The 21494-nt window shown below is 37.6% G+C and overlaps 1 protein-coding gene across 1 annotated transcript in view; it reads left to right on the top strand.

Annotated features, from left to right (window-relative positions):
* The window catches only part of oplah (5-oxoprolinase, ATP-hydrolysing), a 72700-nt gene that overhangs the window by 18019 nt on the left and 33187 nt on the right, over window positions 1–21494 (top strand). Inside the window, exons 8-17 of the mRNA XM_052102935.1 lie at window positions 918–1056; window positions 5523–5590; window positions 9453–9739; window positions 9880–9992; window positions 12435–12605; window positions 12832–12969; window positions 13053–13191; window positions 15952–16064; window positions 19059–19210; window positions 20627–20787. Coding sequence (XP_051958895.1) covers window positions 918–1056; window positions 5523–5590; window positions 9453–9739; window positions 9880–9992; window positions 12435–12605; window positions 12832–12969; window positions 13053–13191; window positions 15952–16064; window positions 19059–19210; window positions 20627–20787 — 1481 coding nt within the window. The remainder of the gene's footprint in view (window positions 1–917; window positions 1057–5522; window positions 5591–9452; window positions 9740–9879; window positions 9993–12434; window positions 12606–12831; window positions 12970–13052; window positions 13192–15951; window positions 16065–19058; window positions 19211–20626; window positions 20788–21494) is intronic.

Genomic DNA, 21494 nt, shown 5'->3' with positions numbered 1-21494 from the left:
CAGATGGCTGAATAAGTGCACTGTTGGGCTTTATCAGAGTAAGTTATGGGCGGACTGACATGCGTATCCCCGCCCCATATGTATCCCTGTCCCGTTCTGTGGGCTGTAGTCAGGCCTTTCTCGTGTGTGATGCCATAGTCCATTTAGCAGAGACGAGCCACTTCTATTAAAATAAATGGGATAAATTGGAATGCTCAATGGATGTAGAAAGGAAGTCCAAGCTTGCAGGTAAAAGGGCCAATCACCATTCATCTTGAGAATGCGCGTACAAATTAGCTCTTCAAGTTGGGACATTTTGTGTGTGTGCGCATGCATGTGTAAACTGAGGTAAAGATGCACAATTTAGTATACGAGTGTTGTCAGGCTTTACTGCTGATTTGAAATATGTTCTTTGATCGTAATCTTGACCAACCGTTTTGGAGATTTTGGTCTTTCCCCTTTCAAGTAGATAGGACTTTGGTGGTGCTAGTGACGCAAAAATTACGACACAAAATTATTAATTTATTAATATTTAAATATGAATAAAAGTAGCAATCTTTTCTGATGATTATCATACAGTTAAAACTCAAACTGTTACACCACTAAAACAAGGCAGGATTAAATGATTAGTAAACACAAAAATTGTAATTCTGTCATGATTTACTCACATAATGTCATTCCAAACCCTGAATCGCTTTCTTCTGTGATAAACAAAATGCTTCTCTTTCTATATAATAAATGCAAACAGTGACCAGGGGCTGTCAAGCTTCAAACATGACAAAAATCATCATCATCAAACACCATAAACATACCATGTACCATTATAATTAGTCCATGTGACTTGGTATATTTCTTCAGTCTTCAGAGGCCATATGTATGCTTTATGTGATGGACAGACAGAAATTTGTTCTTAATTATTGACATATGTTTTTATACAGGCACATCTACAGATGTGAGCCGTTACGCTGGTCAGTATGAACACGTGTTTGAAGCGACTATCGCAGGAATCACCCTGCAGGCACCGCAGCTGGACATCAGTACTGTAGCGGCCGGTGGAGGCTCGCGACTGTTTTTCAGGTAATCAACACACACTGCTGAACAGCCTCTGAGTCATACACTCTGCCTTTTATTATTTTTGAGTTTCTGTTTCTGGTTTCGTTTGTATTCCTCAGATATGATGTACTAAAAACACGTTTTAGTATAAAAGATCAGCAACATGTCATGTGATGAAGGCAATAAATACTGATATGGAATTGACCTGGATAAAGCACTTTTGGAGCAGCGATTGCAGACATAAATCAAAAAGTGGAGTATAGCGGGCTTCATATTAGGACTGAAAAAACGAATCATTAAAAATAAAAAGATTGTAGTTGACAGCAAATGTCAATAAATATATAGGATCTGTGCTCTTGTATTTTTTTTTTTTTGGTGTGATGTAACTTGCAAACTTTATAAACCTTCAAAAAAAAAAATGTATAGCTTTGAATTTGCACATTGGTTGAAGGAGAGCATGAGATTTGTGATTTATACAATTAAACCAACAAATTATGGATAGATTATTGAAACAAAAACAAAAAAATGCTTAAATGAAATATATCCAGATATAATAAATACTGGAATAAATTCTCTTAAAGATCATCATAACATTCTTAGAGCTGTCACGAACCCCGCTCCTCTGCCCCATCCCCGCTTCGTCGCACACACACTCACTCCCTCGACCTCACTCCCTCGCTCCGCCCCCTCGAGCTTTTCACGCTCTTTTTGCTCGCTCGAGCCCTCACGCCCACTTTGCTCCTACTCGCTCACATGCTTGTAGGTTATCTCCCTTCCTCGAGTTTCTCACGCGCTTCCAATCCTCCTGCACATTAGTTTCACCTGCACTCGTCTCATCACCTTTCATTGTTTACACCTGCACCTTCCCCTATAAATACCACAGCACATCCGTTTCAAGGGTGTTGGTTATTGTGTTTAGTTTCCCGTATCTTTGCGCCCCGCTAGTCTCGTCTAGTTCTGACCTCCTCTTGTTTACCCCTTAGCTTGCCAGCTCCCCTTGTTCCCCTGTCTTTGATCCCGCTAGTCCCATCTAGTTCTTCGCCCTAATTGTTAACTGTTTTTCCCGGCTCGACCTCCCGCTCTCGTTTACCACTCTCTCCCGGATTTGCCCCTTACGATACTTTGATTCCCCGGCTCTCGACCTCACGCTCCCCTTGACTACTCTTCACTGGATTTGTCCTTGTTTTGTACTGTTGCTTTGCTTTGTGAATAAAGCAGTTTTTCCCCGACATTGTGACTGTCTCAACTTGTGTTCGCTACAAGAGCTCAGTTGTAGAATACTAATCCAGATTAAAGAACCGAGAATAGTGTCATCTAAATTCAGTGGATCTTTGAAAAGGTGCAGGTGTGTGTGTGCGTGTGTGTGTGTACCGATTAGCCACAATATTAAAACCACCTTCCTAATATTGTGTAGGTCCCCCTTGTGGCACCAAAACAGCCGGTCTGACGGTCTGGTTTGAGTATTTCTGTAACTGCTGATCTCCTGGGATTTTAACGCACAATAGTTTATAGAATTTACTCCGAATGGTGCCAAAAACATCCAGTGAGCGGCAGTTCTGTGGACGGAAATACCTTGTTGATGAGAGAGGTCAACAGAGAATGTCCAGACTGGTTTGAACTGACAAAGTCTATGGTAACTCGGATAACTGCTCTGTATAATTGTGTTGAGAAGAATAGCATCTCCGAATGCTATTCTGAGATGCAGGTTGGCGCTGTTTTGGCATCACGAGGGGGACCTACACAATATTATGCGGGTGGTTTTAAAGTGTTTAGTGTGTGTGTGTGTGTGTGTGTGTGTGTGTGTGTGTGTGTGTGTGTGTGTGTGTGTGTGTGTGTTATATATATACAGGTGAAACTCGAAAAATTAGAATATCGTGCAAAAGTTCATTAATTTCAGTAATTCAACTTAAAAGGTGAAACTAATATATTATATAGACTCATTACAAGCAAAGTAAGATATTTCAAGCCTTTATTTGATATAATTTTGATGATTATGGCTTACAGCTTATGCAAACCCCAAATTCAGAATCTCAGAAAATTAGAATATTGTGAAAAGGTTCAGTATTGTAGGCTCAAAGTGTCTCACACTAATCAGCTAAACACCTGCAAAGGGTTCCTGAGCCTTTAAATGGTCTCTCAGTCTGGTTCAGTTGAATTCACAATCATGGGGAAGACTGCTGACCTGACAGTTGTGCAGAAAACCATCATTGACACCCTCCACAAGGAGGGAAATCCTCAAAAGGTAATTGCAAAAGAAGTTGGATGTTCTCAAAGTGCTGTATCAAAGCACATTAATAGAAAGTTAAGTGGAAGGGAAAAGTGTGGAAGAAAAAGGTGCACAAGCAGCAGGGATGACCGTAGCCTGGAGAGGATTGTCAGGAAAAGGCCATTCAAATGTGTGGGGAGCTTCACAAGGAGTGGACTGAGGCTGGAGTTACTGCATCAAGAGCCACCACACACAGACGGGTCCTGGACATGGGCTTCAAATGTCAAACGTCTTACCTGGGCTAAAGAAAAAAAGAACTGGTCTGTTGCTCAGTGGTCCAAAATCCTCTTTTCTGATGAGAGCAAATTTTGCATCTCATTTGGAAACCAAGGTCCCAGAGTCTGGAGGAAGAATGGAGAGGCACACAATCCAAGATGCTTGAAGTCCAGTGTGAAGTTTCCACAGTCTGTGTTGGTTTGGGGAGCCATGTCATCGGGTGGTGTTGGTCCACTGTGCTTTATTAAGTCCAGAGTCAACGCAGCCGTCTACCGGGACATTTTAGAGCACTTCATGCTTCCTTCAGCAGACAAGCTTTATGGAGATGCTGACTTCATTTTCCAGCAGGACTTGGCACCTGCCCACACTGCCAAAAGTACCAAAACCTGGTTCAATGACCATGGTATTACTGTGCTTGATTGGCCAGCAAACTCGCCTGACCTGAACCCCATAGAGAATCTATGGGGCATTGCCAAGAGAAAGATGAGAGACATGAGACCAAACAATGCAGAAGAGCTGAAGGCCGCTATTGAAGCATCTTGGTCTTCCATAACACCTCAGCAGTGCCACAGGCTGATAGCATCCATGCCACGCGCATTGAGGCAGTAATTAATGCAAAAGGGGCCCAAACCAAGTACTGAGTACATATGCATGATTATACTTTTCAGAGGGCCGACATTTCTGTATTTAAAATCCTTTTTTTTATTGATTTCATGTAATATTCTAATTTTCTGAGATTCTGAATTTGGGGTTTTCATAAGCTGTAAGCCATAATCATCAAAATTATATCAAATAAAGGCTTGAAATATCTTACTTTGCTTGTAATGAGTCTATATAATATATTAGTTTCACCTTTTAAGTTGAATTACTGAAATTAATGAACTTTTGCACGATATTCTAATTTTTCGAGTTTCACCTGTATATATATATATATATATGTCACGATTCCTGGTGGTCTGCCCCGTGTTTTTCATGTCACCGTCACCATGGTTCCTGGTCCTTCACACTCCATCACGATTCCTTGGTTGTCTGTCCTGTGTTTTTCATGTCGCCTTCACTATTGTTCCCGGTTCTCTACACTGTGTAATTGTTCGCACCTGAATGTCGTTTGTTATCTTCCTGTGTCTGTGTATTTAACCCTGTTTGTTTCTCCATTCCCCTGTCGGTCTTTGATGTATGTGGATGCCTGTTTTCCGTGTTTCCCGTCGATGTTTACCCCGCCTGTTAACTTGCCTTCCGTGTTTTTGTTTTACTTTCTTCCATTGTGGATGTTTCCTTTGTTCATGTTTTTTCGTTTTGCACTTTTATTTAAATAAAGTCTCGCTGCGTTTAGATCCTCGCCCCTCGTCTGCCTTCCTGCTCACCTACACTCATAACAATATATATATGAATGTATTTTCCATTCATGTGTGTGTGTGTGAGTAATTATTATTTAATAACTGTAAAATATAATTTTTACTAGTAGGGTTGTCACGATACCAAAATGTAATTTGATACCAGTGAAATTTCATGATTCTTAATACCACAGTAAATATGCTATTGAACACACTTCTTTAAAATAAATAAATAATTATAAAAAATATATATATATATTTAAATATTAGAAAATTATATAAAAATAAACAATAGCATGTAGCATTTTTTAAAAGTAATTAATGAAGGCATTTTAACAGTCATTAATATTAAAGACTAAAACTCAACTAATGAAATATAGAAACAATATAACAAAGGTACAAATTCAAATCTAAGCAGCATATTCACACATGCATTAATTAGGGAAGTCCTCACCTACAACAGTCTACAGTTATCGCTTTGAAAAGCCTATTGTTGTCGTTCAAACTCTTGATTACATGCTGATAAACACCAGAAAATGATATCATCTTCAGTTTACAGCTTAGAGACTAATGTGACATCACTAGTTACTAGCTGCCACTACAAGTAGTTGTAAAAGTGTGTGTGTGTGTGTGTGTGTGTGTGTGTGTGTGTGTGTGTGTGTGTGTGTTTTAAGGTCAGGGATGTTTGTGGTTGGGCCGGAGTCGGCCGGAGCTCATCCTGGACCGGCATGTTATAGGAAGGGTAAGAGATCATTATCACACTCACCGTCAGCCCTGCTCTTTCCATCTTCTTCATCCTTGATCAAGTTTAGTGGATTCCGATCATCAAGCCATGCTCTTTTTCAATCCGTCCATCTTCTTTAGTGCTTGTCTTATGTAGGGTAGTGCTTGAGACTATCCCAGCTGTCTTGGGCCAAATGCAGGTAAACACCCTGAACAGGTGGCCAGTCCATCCACATAGACATACACATTTACACTCTCACTCACATCTACGGGCAAATTAGACTTTCCAGTTCACTTGACCTGCGTGTTTTTGGATTGTGGGGGAAACCGAAGACCACCCAAACATGTGGAGAACATACAAACTCCACACAGAAAGGCCCAGGGTAAGCCGGGATTAGAACCAGTGACCTTTTTGTTGAGCAATGACAGTGCTGCCCACTGAGTCACCGTTCCACCATAAAATGTTTAGGTTTTAAACCATAAATAAAGCAAAATAATTGCTATGCTACTCACCTAAACTCTATTCCCCTCTAGTGTGTGTATCGTCATTTTTGTGTCCGAGCAAAGCACAAATGGCCATGTGTGAGATCGTTTGTGCTACTGTTGGTGTTGGCGCGCAAATGGTGGGTATATTGTATGTAAATGAAGTGGTGCAAAGTGCAATTTGCTATTTTTTTTTTCTGAATTTGGTCGTTCCGTTAAGACATTTCAATACCACCTTTTAACTTAGCGCAAAGTCTAAATTCAGTTCCTGCATTTGCAGTTTGGAGATTCCACCAGCAGGTGCTAATTAAGTTAATGTCCAAACTCTTAAAATATATTGGAACATTAAATTAAATCCCTGGCAATCACTGTCATAGCTGTTTGTGAGAAGAAAATATAATAATAATGAGATTGTGTTAAACTATCTAAAAGTCATGGCTTGTATTTCAATTATTATCATTGTTTATATTTATAATTTTATATATAATTTATATATATATATATATATACACACAGTCAGGTCCATAAATATTGGGACATCGACACAATTCTAATCTTTTTGGCTCTATACACCACCACAATGGTTTTGAAATGAAATGAACAAGATGTGCTTTAACTGCAGACTTTCAGCTTTAATGTGATGGTATTTACATCCAAATCAGGTGAACGGTGTAGGAATTACATCAGTTTGTATATGTGCCTCCCACTTTTTAAGGGACCAAAAGTAATGGGACAGTTGGCTGCTCAGCTGTTCCATGGCCAGGTGTGTGTAATTCCCTCATTGTCCCATTTACAAGGAGCAGATAAAAGGTCCAGAGTTCATTTCAAGTGTGCTATTTGTATTTGGAATCTGTTGCTGTCAACTCTCAATATGAGATCCAAAGAGCTGTCACTATCAGTGAAGCAAGCCATCATTAGGCTGAAAAATCAAAACAAACCCATCAGAGTGATAGCAAAAACATTAGGTGTGGCCAAATCAACTGTTTGGAACATTCTTAAAAAGAAAGAATGCAGCGGTGAGCTCAGCAACACCAAAAGACCCGGAAGGCCACGGAAAACAACTGTGGTGGATGACCGAAGAATTCTTTCCCTGGTGAAGAAAACACCCTTCACAACAGTTGGCCAGATCAAGAACACTCTCCAGGAGCCGTTTTGTCAGCCGGTTCTCCACCCCGCCTCCTGTGAAACTGGAGGAGAGATGAGGTGAGGTGTGGGGAAAGGGCGAGCGGAGACACACACACAGAGAGGGAGAGAGGAGAGAAGAACTTGCTCGCCGGCTCCACGAAGCGCTGTCACCTGATCCTCATCCACTTCTCCACCCTCTGGCGGATGCCTGCTCGCTCCTCTCCCGGCGGACGCCAGAGAGTCCTCCGGCCCTTTTTGGATGGAACCGCTTCTCCCCTTCTTCGACAGATGACAGTGGTTCCTCTGGCTCTCTGCGGCCGACAACAACCCCTCCGTCCCCAGGCAGACGGCCACGGCTGCTCCCCTGGTGGATGGCAGTGGTGAGGATTCTGCAACGGTGCATCCCTACACCCTCCTGGGTTTTGGCACCACTGTAACAGTTAAAGGATGGGCAATGAGGAGGCGGGAACCGACTGAACAGTCAACTTTAATGATAGAAATGAACGTAGCACAACATAAAACATAAGGACAGAGACACACATGCGGCGCGCCTGTTCTCTTTCGAACTTGCGCCTCTGGCTCCCCTTTTTCTCGCTCTCCGGCTGATTCAGCGCCGGCCGTGTAAAATCATGGCCCGGCCACGCCCTCCTCCTCGTCACAAGCATACAGCCAAATTCTGACGAGAATTGTATTTTCCATTCATATAAAAGGTGCATGTGTCTCTGTCATAGAAATATGCCTGACATTCATCAAGTACGGAGTTAATCCATGAAAGAACCTAAGTCCATATTTCTATTATTTTAATTCATTGCATACATTTGCACTATCAACTTCTTATGAATCTGCTGTCTTTGTTTAAATCGGTTAAACCTGTGCAAACCCAACCATATTATACAGAAGAATATTCAAAATTAGTTGTATTAAACATCACCATGGCTCCTCAGAAAGGGTTACATCTTATATTTACAAGGCATTGCACATAGTATTGAGGGTACTTTTGATGGTTATGATGGAGTTTGACTTCTGTAGTCTGTTGATGGACAATAACAGTTAAAAGTTTGTACACACATACTTATTCTTAATTATTACAAATTTTTGTATTTTTTGAAAAATAGTAATATCAACATAACCAAGAAATGATTAAGTATGCATTTATGGGAAGTAGGGGAATTATGAATTAACCAAAAATTGCTCAGTAAAAAAACTAAATGTATATTTATGCATCTTTGTGTAGATTACAGCTCTGTACACTCTCAATCAACTTCATGGTACATCCTGGGATGCTTTTTAAATTATGCTAAAGGAGTTCTTATGTATTTGGGATGCTTACTCACCCATTAGAAAAATAAATACCAGGTACATTGTTTTGTAAAGAAATGTATACATAACCATTTATAAAGAAATATATATAGAGAGAGATTTGTAATTTCATGCATTTAATCAAAATGTTTTTAAGATTATGAGAAACTTGGGGATAGTTCACCCAAAACGGAAACTTCTCTCATCATTTACTCACCCTCATGCCATCTCAGATGTGTTTGACTTTCTTTCTTCAGCAGAACATATTTGAAGAAAAATAGATAAAGTATCTTAGCTCAGTAGGTCCTAGTGGATGGTGATATGACCTTTTGAAACTCCAAACATCACAGCCAGTCAGTGCTTGAGGAAATTTACCATATAATAGGACACAGATGTTGGAATAACTGGAAAAGAACCTCAGAATTAAATTGAACTTGGTCCAACCTTTTGTGATGCATGCATGATTTTACCAAACCCACTTGTTCCTGGACTTAGCACATGCTTGGATGCAAATACCAAAACTTCATGGCCATGCCCACTGAGTTTCCCCTTATGAATTAAGGCATTGCCTTCCACGTATCGCTTGCGCTCTCAAAATAGGACCCAATGTTTTTTAGATGGATCTGTGTTTTAGAGATCTTTAAGAAAGCGAACTTTAGAAAATATTTTTCTCCAATTTTCTTGCAATTTCTAGTTTGACATTTTTTCCAAGATTAATACAATTTTGTTTTTGGTAATTTGGGGAACAGACACAGTCTCTGTATGGGGACATCTTTGTGACAATCTCTATGTGATGTATTTTATATGACCTGTGTGCCTTTTCCATACTATTTTCTACATTCTTGGGATACACTAATTCTAAGTTTGCATACTAATTAGGATGGCCTGTATAAAAATTATAAGTATTTTACTTAATGTTAATGTGTAAGGTGATTGTCAGTAGTTTAATTTTTTGTGTTTTTGTGGTGGTTCAGGTGGCCCTCTGACAATCACCGATGCAAATCTGGCTCTCGGCCGTCTACTGCAATCATTCTTCCCGCATATCTTCGGCCCTGAAGAAAACGAGCCACTCTCAGCCGACGATACAATGAAACAGTTCCAAAAACTCACACAAGAGATTAACCACTTCCTCTGTACTAACCAATCATCCAGCAGTTCTCCAGGAAGGGACCAATCAGAAATGAGCATAGAGGAAGTTGCCATGGGCTTCATCAGAGTAGCTAATGAGGCCATGTGCCGTCCAATCAGAGCACTGACTCAGGTACAACACAAATAAGCAGTGACCTGCAAGTTTACAATAATCATTGTGTCAATAATGTATCATTGTAATGTGTTTAGAGGGCTGACATTTTAAAGTACATGTTTGCATGTCCTTTCTAACTATTGGCTGTCTCCCAACAGGCAAAAGGTCATGATACATCTGAACATGTGCTGGCATGTTTTGGAGGAGCAGGTGGCCAACATGCATGTTCCATTGCCAGAGCTTTAGGCATGAAGACTGTCTTTATACACAAGTATGTGTGTCTTTTGAACGTTTGTTCATCCAAGCAGTTAATTCTAAAGGGTTCACAGTATTACCACCAGCGGTGGAAAGAGTACTGAAAAATAATACTCAAGTCAAACTACTGTTACTATTTAAAAAAATGTAGTTTGAGTAAAGTAAAATACCTGTGCTAAAAACTACTCAAGTAAGAGTAAATGAGTAGCTCATATAAAAGTACTTATGAGTAGTGAGTATTGAGTACTGTGTTGTGAAAGCAATGCCCCTTTATAATTAAAACTCTATGCTGTAATTTAAAAATGTAGCACGCATACCATAATTTCCATTCTCTTTTCTGTTTGCCAGAAAGAATAAAAAATAGGTATTTTATAGGTGTTTGTGACTGACAATTTTTAAAATACATCACTTATCTATGATACTGTAAACACTACATGAATCAGATTTTAAAAATAAATAAAAGGGTGACATGATTACAGAAATTAAAAGAATGATCCCCATTTTATATAATAATGTATGACACAATTACATTAAAATCAGTTTATGTGTAATGTCTAAATTTCCCTTAACGTCAACAGAGAGTTACTGTTGTGCATAAAACATGTTCAAAACAATGCAAGGAATGCAAGTTTTTAATACTCAAGCTATTTGGCCAAAAGTAGTGAGTGGTTTTCTCATTTCCTTGTTATTGTTGTTTGATTAATAGCCTTTATATGACATAGTCTACTAGACAGTGCTCAATTCGGTTACATGTACACTTCAAGTCTGACATTTTGATGCAAATTCACTTTTTGTCCCACTGTTTACCTTCACTTTAGACCAAACCAACTGCGTTTACATTAATGCCTCACCAAGATGTGCATTGGCGGAATTATAAAGTGTATTTGATCATTTAGGTTTGTACCCACATTAGCGCACAAACAGACATAAGGGCATCTTTTATATTTTATCTAGATCAACAAACCAATGGTGCTCTTGCTATCACGATTGATGTAATGAACACCCCTGGTCTAGATGTAGAACATGGGCTAAATATAGAAAACTACTCAAAAGTTTATCCTCTATATCAAGGACATCTCTTTTTTTCAGATAAACATCAAGATTGTTTTATCGTCCAGCCCTATTGATAACATTGCCTTAATCTCTCACAGAAACTCCATAATATCAGTGATAGATCGTTAAATCATGCTACATTATAGCCAGACAGAATCTAGTAAGCAGAAATATGAAATTTACCTCAATATGTTTCATAAAATTAGAGGCAGGATTATTGCTGATATCTGGCTTGAGCAAGTTAAACTCACATGACACAATCAAGCAATTGGCCTTTTTCACAGCAAAAAGTTCTTTCAGGTGCAGCCGTGATGTTCAGGTGTTGAAAACATGTTCGAGGCATCCTCCACATCCATAAAAGTTGCCACCAAATCTACAGCTACCATTCAAGTTTTTTTATGTGTGTTTTGATTTGATGGGAGTCAGGGAGACTCTCCCTTGCCAATCACGTTGATAGATACAAATTAAATCAGGACAGGGAAGTAGCGAACAGACGGTGAGAAAATAGTGCATTAAAAGTACAATTACAGCACTTAAAATGTACTCAAGAAAAAGTGTAAACATTTTAAACTACTTAAAGTACAATTCCTGGGAAAAACTACTTGATTAACATGAGTATTTGTAATTCGTTACTTAACACCTCTAATTACCACTGTATTTCTCTGTTGGCAACTATGCCATTCAACATGCTCTAATGCTAGAACACATTTTCATATCAGTTACAATCACCTCTATTTCCTTTAAACAAGCAATGAAACATTTATATCAGGGGTATTAAATGGTCCTTTTAAGTCCAATCTGGCTCATGGGATGGTTTGGTGGAGAAAGTTAGATGGAAAGACTTTTGCTTCCATTTAATCGACCAAATATATTCATATTATTCTATTTCATCTACAATGTTACTGACAAACTCTTTTCTGTGAGTGACAGCAGTCACAGAGCAACACGGGTCATTATTCACTTTGAAATTTATGCAAGTCACTTAAGGCATTAATGAAAAAAGTACAGGTACAATAAACATTACAAGTAAAAATGAAGTATAATACATTAATACTGACTCCATGTTACTGGACTTTGACTGAAATTAGGTCTGTAAATTCAAATTAGGCATACAGTTTTATTTTACAGCTTATTAAAGCAATGTTATGCATTGAGGAGCAGTGCAATATTGCTGTCTGAATAAGATTTCCTAATTACGAATTCTGTATATAGGCTTTATTTGCAATCTAAAGGCTTCTGGTGGTCTTTATGGCTTTGGAGTCTATATAATCCATTTAGAACAAGAACATAAAAAAAAATTTAACAGTTAAAGTACTTACAGTTTTGAGTTATGGATGTACAAAGAAAACTGAACTAGCAGCAATACAGTAGAATTAAAAATGTACTCTCTCTCTCTTTCTATTAGATATAGTGGAGTGCTATCTGCATATGGTTTGGCTTTGGCTGATGTGGTGGAGGAGGTGCAGGAACCATGTTCTTTACAGTATAAAGTGGACTCATACTCTGAGCTCGAACGCAGGATACAACTGCTCTCTCAACGGTGTGAGGAAATACTACAAAAACGAGGATTCAACAGGTCAAAATAACATACAGATTTTTTACCACAGTGTGTTTGTGGTAAATTAAATACTGTTGACTCCATCTCCATAGGTTGATGTGTTATCTCCCCTCTTCCCCCTCACTCTGCTGCTTACATTACCCACTTTTTAAACTCTGCACAGGACAAGGGGCTTTCATGAGGCTTTAACAGAACACAGTAGATTGTAAATGCTGGATAATAGTGTGTTATTCTGTGGGTTTAGTTGTCAGATCAGCATGGAGGTGTTCCTGCACCTACGATACGAGGGTACAGACTGCGCACTCATGGTCTCCGTTGCTGGTAACGCTGGAAACCGTCACTCCTGTAATGCTGGAGACTTCGGCACTGCCTTCACCGAACGGTACTACTGCTTCCACAATGAAGGTCAAATCTGTGTCTCTCACATTGATTCAGTATTTCCTATTCTCTCTCTCTCTGAATAAGATATCACAAAGAGTTCGGCTTCACAATCGCCGATCAGCCCATCATGGTAGATGATATTCGTGTACGAGGATCTGGCAAGTCTGGAATCCGGTCAAAAGTTCAGCCTAACACAGGGCAGACGTCTCCAACACCCGTCAAGGTATTTCAAACCTGTGCAAACCCAACCATATTATACAGAAGAATATTCAAAATTAGTTGTATTAAGCATCACCATGGCTCCTCAGAAAGGGTTACATCTTATATTTACAAGGCATTGCACATAGTATTGAGAGTACTTTTGATGGTTATGATGGAGTTTGACTTCTGTAGTCTGTAGATGGGCAATAACAGTTAAAGTTTGTACACACATACTTATTCTTAATTATTACAAATTTTAGTATTTTTTGAAAAATAGTAATATCAACATAACCAAGAAATGATTAAGTATGCATTTATGAGAAGTAGGGGAATTATGAATTAACCAAAAATCGCTCAGTAAAAAAACTAAATATATATTTATGCATCTTTGTGTAGATTACAGCTCTGTACACTCTCAATCAACTTCATGGTACATCCTGGGATGCTTTTTAAATTATGCTAAAGGAGTTCTTATGTATTTGGGATGCTTACTCACCCATTAGAAAAATAAATACCAGGTACATTGTTTTGTAAAGAAATGTATACATAACCATTTATAAAGAAATATATATATATATATATATATATATAGAGATTTGTAATTTCATGCATTTAATCAAAAGGTTTTTAAGATTATGAGAAACTTGGGGATAGTTCACCCAAAACGGAAACTTCTCTCATCATTTACTCACCCTCATGCCATCTCAGATGTGTTTGACTTTCTTTCTTCAGCAGAACATATTTGAAGAAAAATAGATAAAATATCTTAGCTCAGTAGGTCCTAGTGGATGGTGATATGACCTTTTGAAACTCCAAACATCACAGCCAGTCAGCATAAACGTCATCCATATGACTCTGCTGGTTAAATTAATGTTTTCTAAAGCCAAATTATCACTTTTAACTATAAATGCTCACTTCCGGTCAGCAGCAGTATACAGTACACATTCATGAGATGGCCGAGTTCGCATGGTCTCTCACATGAGGTATTCGAGTGGCATGTAACAGACGTAAGTGTGAGTAAACATACAGATATAAACCAAAACCAATGAAGCTTCTGTACGGAATTCTTCATACTTAGTTTTAAACAATGCTGCTCTTCAGGTTTTGCCACACAAGTGTCTGTTCTCGTGTGAACATGCCAACACGCGCGTACTGCTGCTGACCAAAAGCGATTATTTATAGTTAAAAGTACTTCAATATTTATCTTTTCCGCACCAGAAATGATCGTTTGGCATTAGAAGACATTCATTTAACCAGCGTAGTCATATGGATGATGTTTATGCTGACTGTCTGTTCTTTTTGGAGCTTCAAAAGAATGATCCCATCCACTTGCATTTTAAGGTCCTAATGAGGTAAGATATTTTTCTGTTTTTCTTCAAATATGTTCTGTTGAAAACAGAGTCACACACATCTGGGATGTCATAAAGGTGAGTAAACGATGAGAGAATTTTCCTTTTTGAGTGAATTAATACTTTAAAGGGGACCTATTATGCAAAATTCACTTTTACATGGTGTTTGGCCATAAATGTGAGTCGGCAGTGTGTGTACACTACAATGTTAAAAGTCCACCCACTCTTTCTTATATTTCTATTAGTGTGTCAAAATGAACGGTTTTCGTTTCTGCTCTAAAGTGACGTCACGTTAGAGCAGGCCTCGCACATGACTGGTGACGGACTCCACCCTATTATCATAGATCCTTCCCTGAGTGATCTACATGCAGTCCGCCATTTTTTTCCCACACTGGAGCAGATACAGTGAGAAGAATAATGTCACAGCTGCGTAAGCATCATGAGTGTTCTGTTGGCTTTAAAAGTGAACATATGGGTCTTCATGTACTCCCGGCATCAGAGCCACTGCAGACGCAGTGGACAAGTTTTGTTTTTGAAAGAAATGTGCCCCAAAACATACGAAAATGTGTGTATGTTCATTTTGCACCGGACTGCTTTGTGAATGAGTGTCAATATAAAGCAGGATTTTAAAAAATGTGAGTCTGAAGCATGGATCAGTACCAACTGTTCCTGTTCCAGCTTTATATCCTGAAGATGTAAGTAATGTATCATACTTTATATTTTGTGAATGTTTGCAAATCGCCTTTCCGAATGTGCTTGTTAGCTGATTCCATGGCTAATGCAGATAAAGTTACCATTGTCTCTGATTGTATTCACGGTCTCCAGATATGCAAATATATATATATATATATATATATATATATATATATATATATATATATATATATATATATATATATATATATATATATATATATATATTCATACATATATGGCTGAACTCTGGTATTTATGCTGTCAGTCATATTTCTGATTTGTTGTTGCTGTAGTATCCGAAGCACAAGCTGTAAAAGCACAGCCCTCTTCTGGAAAGAGGGTGGGGAGCAACAGCTCATTTGCATTTAAAGAGACACATACGAAATCAGCGTGTTTTTGATTCCACCCAAGAAGAGGCATTCATAACATGGTATAATAAATGATCCGTGGGGTATTTTGAGCTGAAACTTCACAGACTCATTCTGGGACACCTGAGACTTATATTACACCTTGTAAAAATGGGCATAATAGGTCTCCTTTAAGTTCTGTCAAGTTTTTCCAAACTTTTGACTGGTAGTGGATCTTGTCTTATTTAAAAGTTTATTATAGATTTGTACTTGCTAAGACACTTCATACATATTTGATTTCTTCTTAAAATGATGTCTGTAGTTAATAGAATGTACCATGTCGAATGTAAAATTAGAATGTTATTGTTTAACTGTGTGTTTTGGACTAAGATGACTCAGTGTTACTTTGAGGAAGGTTATCTGAACACTGGTGTGTATCTGTGGGAAGATCTGACCTGTAATTACAGCATTCAAGGACCAGCTATCATCATCGATAAGAACAGGTGTGTGTAATGCCATCAAAGTTGTTTTCTAAAGCAGGGGGATCATTTACAAAGACACAACATACAATAAATTCATAAATATTCCTACCAATAGTTTATAAAACGTCTGTACACAAAAACATGTCCTTAACTGTATGCGCACATTCACTTTCTTGGACAAGCACCATTTCTGAAGCTGTACTGAACCTATGACTACTCTTGACAGTTCACCTGTTAATCTTGTCACTGGCTTTGTATTATAACCTCTTTGTGTTGTTGTACTAACACAAAGAGGCACCAAATCACTTCCCCGGATTTTCGGCTTCAGTAGAATGACCTTCCCAACTCAGGGAAGTTTTGAAGACAGTCTCACTGTCTGTCTTCAAAAAAACAGCTAAAGACACATCTTTTCCATTGGCACTTGATCGTGCACTCTTAATAAAAAATAAAAAAAGTTGAGATATATATATATATATATATATATATAGGTGCTATTATTCTGATGCAGTTGAAACCTTGAAATGCAGCACCTTTCGTACTACTGTCTCCGAAAGATTAATCTCTTTTGATTTATTATTCCTCTTTTGTAAATCGGTAAACACTGTGTCTTTGTGGTGCTATCAAAATGCTTGTTTGATTTGAGCGACCCGTTCATACCAACACGACAACATTGACTCAACCAATTACATAAGTTGGGGGTGGACTATCTGTTTGTTTGGTCTACGGCAGATGGGGGTGTATTCACAAAGCTGTTTGAAAATAAAGTTTATTTTTGCAATTCCTTTTGGTGGCACTAGTTGCGCAAATATTCCACTCTTCAGCTGTACTATGTGGTTAGCAAAGTTCTCCAAACAGGCCAGTGCAGTCATGAGGGCCTTACTACTTCCAGGTGTCTGCTCATACACTATACAGGTATGTATTCAACAACTCATCATTAGTGATTCATTTTCTGGAATAAAACATAAATCCATTAATTTTCCATGTTTACTCTAAATGCAGATTCTTCAACCAAAGTGGTCCAAGACATGAGCGTTCTTTTCCCGCTATTCCCTTCTGCTCGCTCTTGTCATTGATTACGCTGCATTTTAGTATTTTAGTAAAATCATTCATTTTCATTTATGTCCTCAACAAAAACGGACAAGAAGCTCAAGGATGAATCAATAAAAAAAATGTAGGCGAGTTTAAACATGAGACATTGCGCTGCTTTCACCTATATTGATTTATGTTTTAAGAGTTAAAAATGATTCCCTTTCCTCCTGGCTCCAAAGATTTGTGCTTGTCATATTTATACTTATTACAACTGCCTGTTATCTTGTACATAAAAATCATCAAAAACATAACGTCCGCATGCACTGGCACACTGGAGCATAAGCCAAAAAAAAAAGGTACATTTACTTTTCAATTGGAGTACGCATAAGAAAATGTTTACATCAGTTTTCGGATTTGTTCCACTGTTTTGACATAAGATCAAATGCATGGAATTTAGGATCAAATCTAATTATATGCACGTTTTGTAAATGAGGTCCCAGGGTTTACATACACTGACCCCAAAAAGTATTTGGACACTTCAGCCACACTTGAAAATGTATGAATGTCTTTGCATTACATAACAAAATATCAAAGTGTTATCTGCTATGTCCAAATACTGTACAATTTGGGGATATTGTATTATATAAGAATAGGGTTGGAAATCGTTAGGAATTTAACAATTCTGGTTCCTTAATGGTTTCATTGATGTCTCTTTTAGCACATTTGAGAGTACTGAACATATTAAATGCAATTCTTATTGTGTTTACTGCCCTTAACAGCCTGTAGTTGTTCAATTCAGATCACAACAGAGCAGAAAAAAACTCTATAATACAATACTTAACAATTGATATCCAAGAATTGATTTGAACTATTTATAAAATAAAAATCTAAACTGAGAATCTAAAATGTGATAAAATAATTATTAGTTTATTCTTTTATAAAATTCAACTGATTACAACAAAACTCATGTGTATGTTCAACTACTTGTCTTATGAACAACTAGTCAGTAACTGCACTTCCTGAATAAAGTCTTACAAGCCTCAAGTACAACATCACATTGACAGTTCTAATATTATTTAGAGCTGGACATGATGAAATACAGTACTTGTACATCAGTAAGATTAATACAGTAACTGCTCCCACTGATGTGTGCCTTTGATTCATTAAAGGAATAGTTCACCCAAAAATGATAATTCTTTCATAATTTACTCACATTTATGTAGACTCAAACACATATGACTTCCTCAAAAGAAAATGTCTGTTTGGCCATACAAATCATGGGAATTGTGATCAAACTTTCAAGATCCCAAAAGGACATAAAGGCAGCATTAAGGTAATCCATAAGACTCCAGTGGTTTATTCAATGTCTTCTGATGCTATCTAATCAGTTTTGTGTGAGAACAGACCATAATGTAACTCCTTTTTGCCTGTACATCTTGCCTTTGCAATCTCTAGACAGGATTGTGATTTCAAGCTCGATTACTCTTCCTATCTCTTGAGGCATGCACAGAGTGCTAGGAAGTTTAATGGAGCTCGAAATAATGAATGCCAGGGAGACTGCTGATGTCAAGATTTATAGTGAAAAAGGAGTACATTTTGGTCTGTTCTTTCCTAAAATCGGTTGTATCGCTTCAGAAGACATGGATTAAACCACTAGAGTCATATGGATTACTTTTAATCTGCCTTTTTCTGCATTTTGTATGCATTTTTGCAGAAGAAATTAAGTCATACGAGTTTGAGATGGCATTAGGGTGAGTAAAAAAAGACTATTAAATTATTTTAATAGTAAACTATTTCTTTAAAAAGAACTAGTTCTTGAGTCATTCATTTGGGAACCACACTTGTCATACTGGATGTTTTTGAGTCACTAAAAAGAGCCATCACAAGAGTATATTACATTCCCAACACTATGAATATATCATGAACTTCAACATGAATCACAACACGAATCTCATGTTTTGTTTTGTTTTGCATGTTGTTTGTCAGTACGATTCTCGTGGAACCATCGTGTGTAGCTCATCTGACAGAGGCTGGTGATGTGTGTATCACTGTTGGTATGGCAACACAGTGTGTGTTAGGAACGGAACTGAACACAGTCCAGCTGTCCATCTTTTCCCATCGCTTCATGAGCATTGCAGGTGTGACCAGCAAAAATAAACACTGATAGTTGCTGATAGTTTTATTATTATCTCTGTTTCTGGTGCTGGAGGTTTCTACGGTATAACAGCTGCCTCTAGAGGTGAAATAAAAACAATCACCGACTCCGCATGCAGTTTGTTGTGCCACTTTTCTACTCTAGTTCACGAGTGGAACACTTAAGAAGCTGAATTAAATTATAGATTTAAAAAAGACCAGGTTTGTATGCAGTTCACATTATAATTACATATAGCCATAGCACAATACCTCACTAATTTAAGACAACCAAAATATGTGAAAATCTTATTGCTGCATTGGAGAACTGCATGCTTCCCGACAAAGTGGAGAAGAGGCTAAAATTTGCTCTTAGAATGGTTACAACAATGTTACTACTCACTTTTCATATAAATTCGCTGTTTTGAATAAAACATTTCACGAATGATTTGCGCAGATCCAATGGGTTTTTATTTAATTTGTTACAGTAAGATTATAGAAACTAGCGCTCCATAAATTAATCATAAATTCCTGTTAATGTTCACTGACGGTGTTCCCAGAGAAAGGGGAAAAAACCTTATATAATACCACATTTCCAGAAGAAATTGAAGATCTACTATTAATGAACGATGACCTACTGTTGAGCCTATATAACAATGTTTACTTTATAGTGATATTTTGCATACATTGTAGATGATTGTAAGAGTCCATGTTCTGTTTCCATTATGTGTTTGTGGGAGCTGGGAGCACGGAAATGTAAAAAATAAGGGTCCCTGGTGTATTGTGGGCTTGTTCATAGTTAAGTCAAGTCATTTTTATTTGTATAGCGCTTTTCACTACACAGCTTTTCAAAGCAGCTTTACAGAAAATTATGCTGTAACAGAAAATGAAACTGTAATTTTTTATAAAGTCTTTGAGTAATCATTGTGCAGTTTGATTAAACATGATTGTAAATTGTGTATAAAAATAAATAAATAATTCGATAATTGTATTTGGCCCCAGTGAGCAAGCTAAAGGCAACTGTGGCAACAAACACAAAATTCCAGTTCTGTGTTATGCATCAGATCTTATTTTGTTCTGGTTATTATGTTTTGATTGCATATAAACTGCATCTGGGATTTTATCACATTCATTTTGGACTCTTGTCTGTGTCCTTCACAGTAAGGAAAGACTTTGTTTTTTAACATTCAATAAACCAATTTTAAAAACTATTAGCTGATTAATTGGTTATCGGCCTTATCCACCAGCTTAGTTATCAGCAAAATTCACTATTGTCGACCTCTAGAAAAAAAAAGAAGCTGGCCACAGTTGGTGTTGATTAAACCGGAGTGTATTGTGATGAAATATGGTCAGTTTATAGATGAAACTCAATATGAATATTAATGATAAATGCACTGAAGGTTTTTGTTTGCTTGTACCCACAGAACAGATGGGTCGTGTGCTTCAGAGAACATCTATCTCCACTAATATAAAAGAGAGGTTGGATTTTTCCTGTGCCGTGTTTGGACCTGACGGAGGTTTAGTGTCTAACGCACCTCACATCCCTGTTCATCTGGGAGCCATGCAGGAGACTGTACAGTACCAGGTGCGCAAACACAGGGGTGGGCTATATGACCAAATTTTTATATCATGGTACAAGGTTTTTTTGTTTATTTGTTTCTTGTTTTTCTGGAAAATTTACAAAAAAGGGTTTATTTATTGAATAACCATGAGGTAGAGGTGGCCAATATAAGCAAGAATTTATATAGCAATTAGGATATGAAAATATAGCCTACATATTTTGATGGCGACCCATATTTTAAACGCTCAAAGGGGACCCTCTGTTGGACCGCTCTATCTCGTATTTAAGCTCTTAAATGAATTTAAATTAAATGAAATTAAAAAAAGCTTTCCATTGGATACTGGAAGCCTCTTGGCAACTATATATTATAAATATATGTGTGATTTACCAAAATATAATTTCTTGTCCAGAACCGAAATTTCTGTGCACACTGAGCTGAAAAAATTATTATTTTAAATTAGACTTTATTTGAAATAACTAAATTCTAAATGTTATTATTTGGTATGCACCAAAACCACTTTTTTTATAACTACACATTTCATTATAAAATAGAGTAGACAGAAAAAAATACATTAAAAATATTTTTTTCCTCTGATACTTTGGCTCAGGACGATTTGATTGCACCCTTTCGTCATGACAATTTTTCTGGCATTTTTTGGAAAACCCTACTTTTTCGAACTCGTCCCAGGCCGTTTGTCCGATTTGGATTGAAATTGGCCTGCATCATCTAG

This window comes from Xyrauchen texanus, chromosome 33 (assembly GCF_025860055.1).
Source record: "Xyrauchen texanus isolate HMW12.3.18 chromosome 33, RBS_HiC_50CHRs, whole genome shotgun sequence".
Lineage (NCBI taxonomy): Eukaryota > Metazoa > Chordata > Actinopteri > Cypriniformes > Catostomidae > Xyrauchen > Xyrauchen texanus.
The sequence above is the reverse complement of the archived record's forward strand: the minus strand, read 5'-3'. Positions and strand labels throughout refer to the sequence as shown.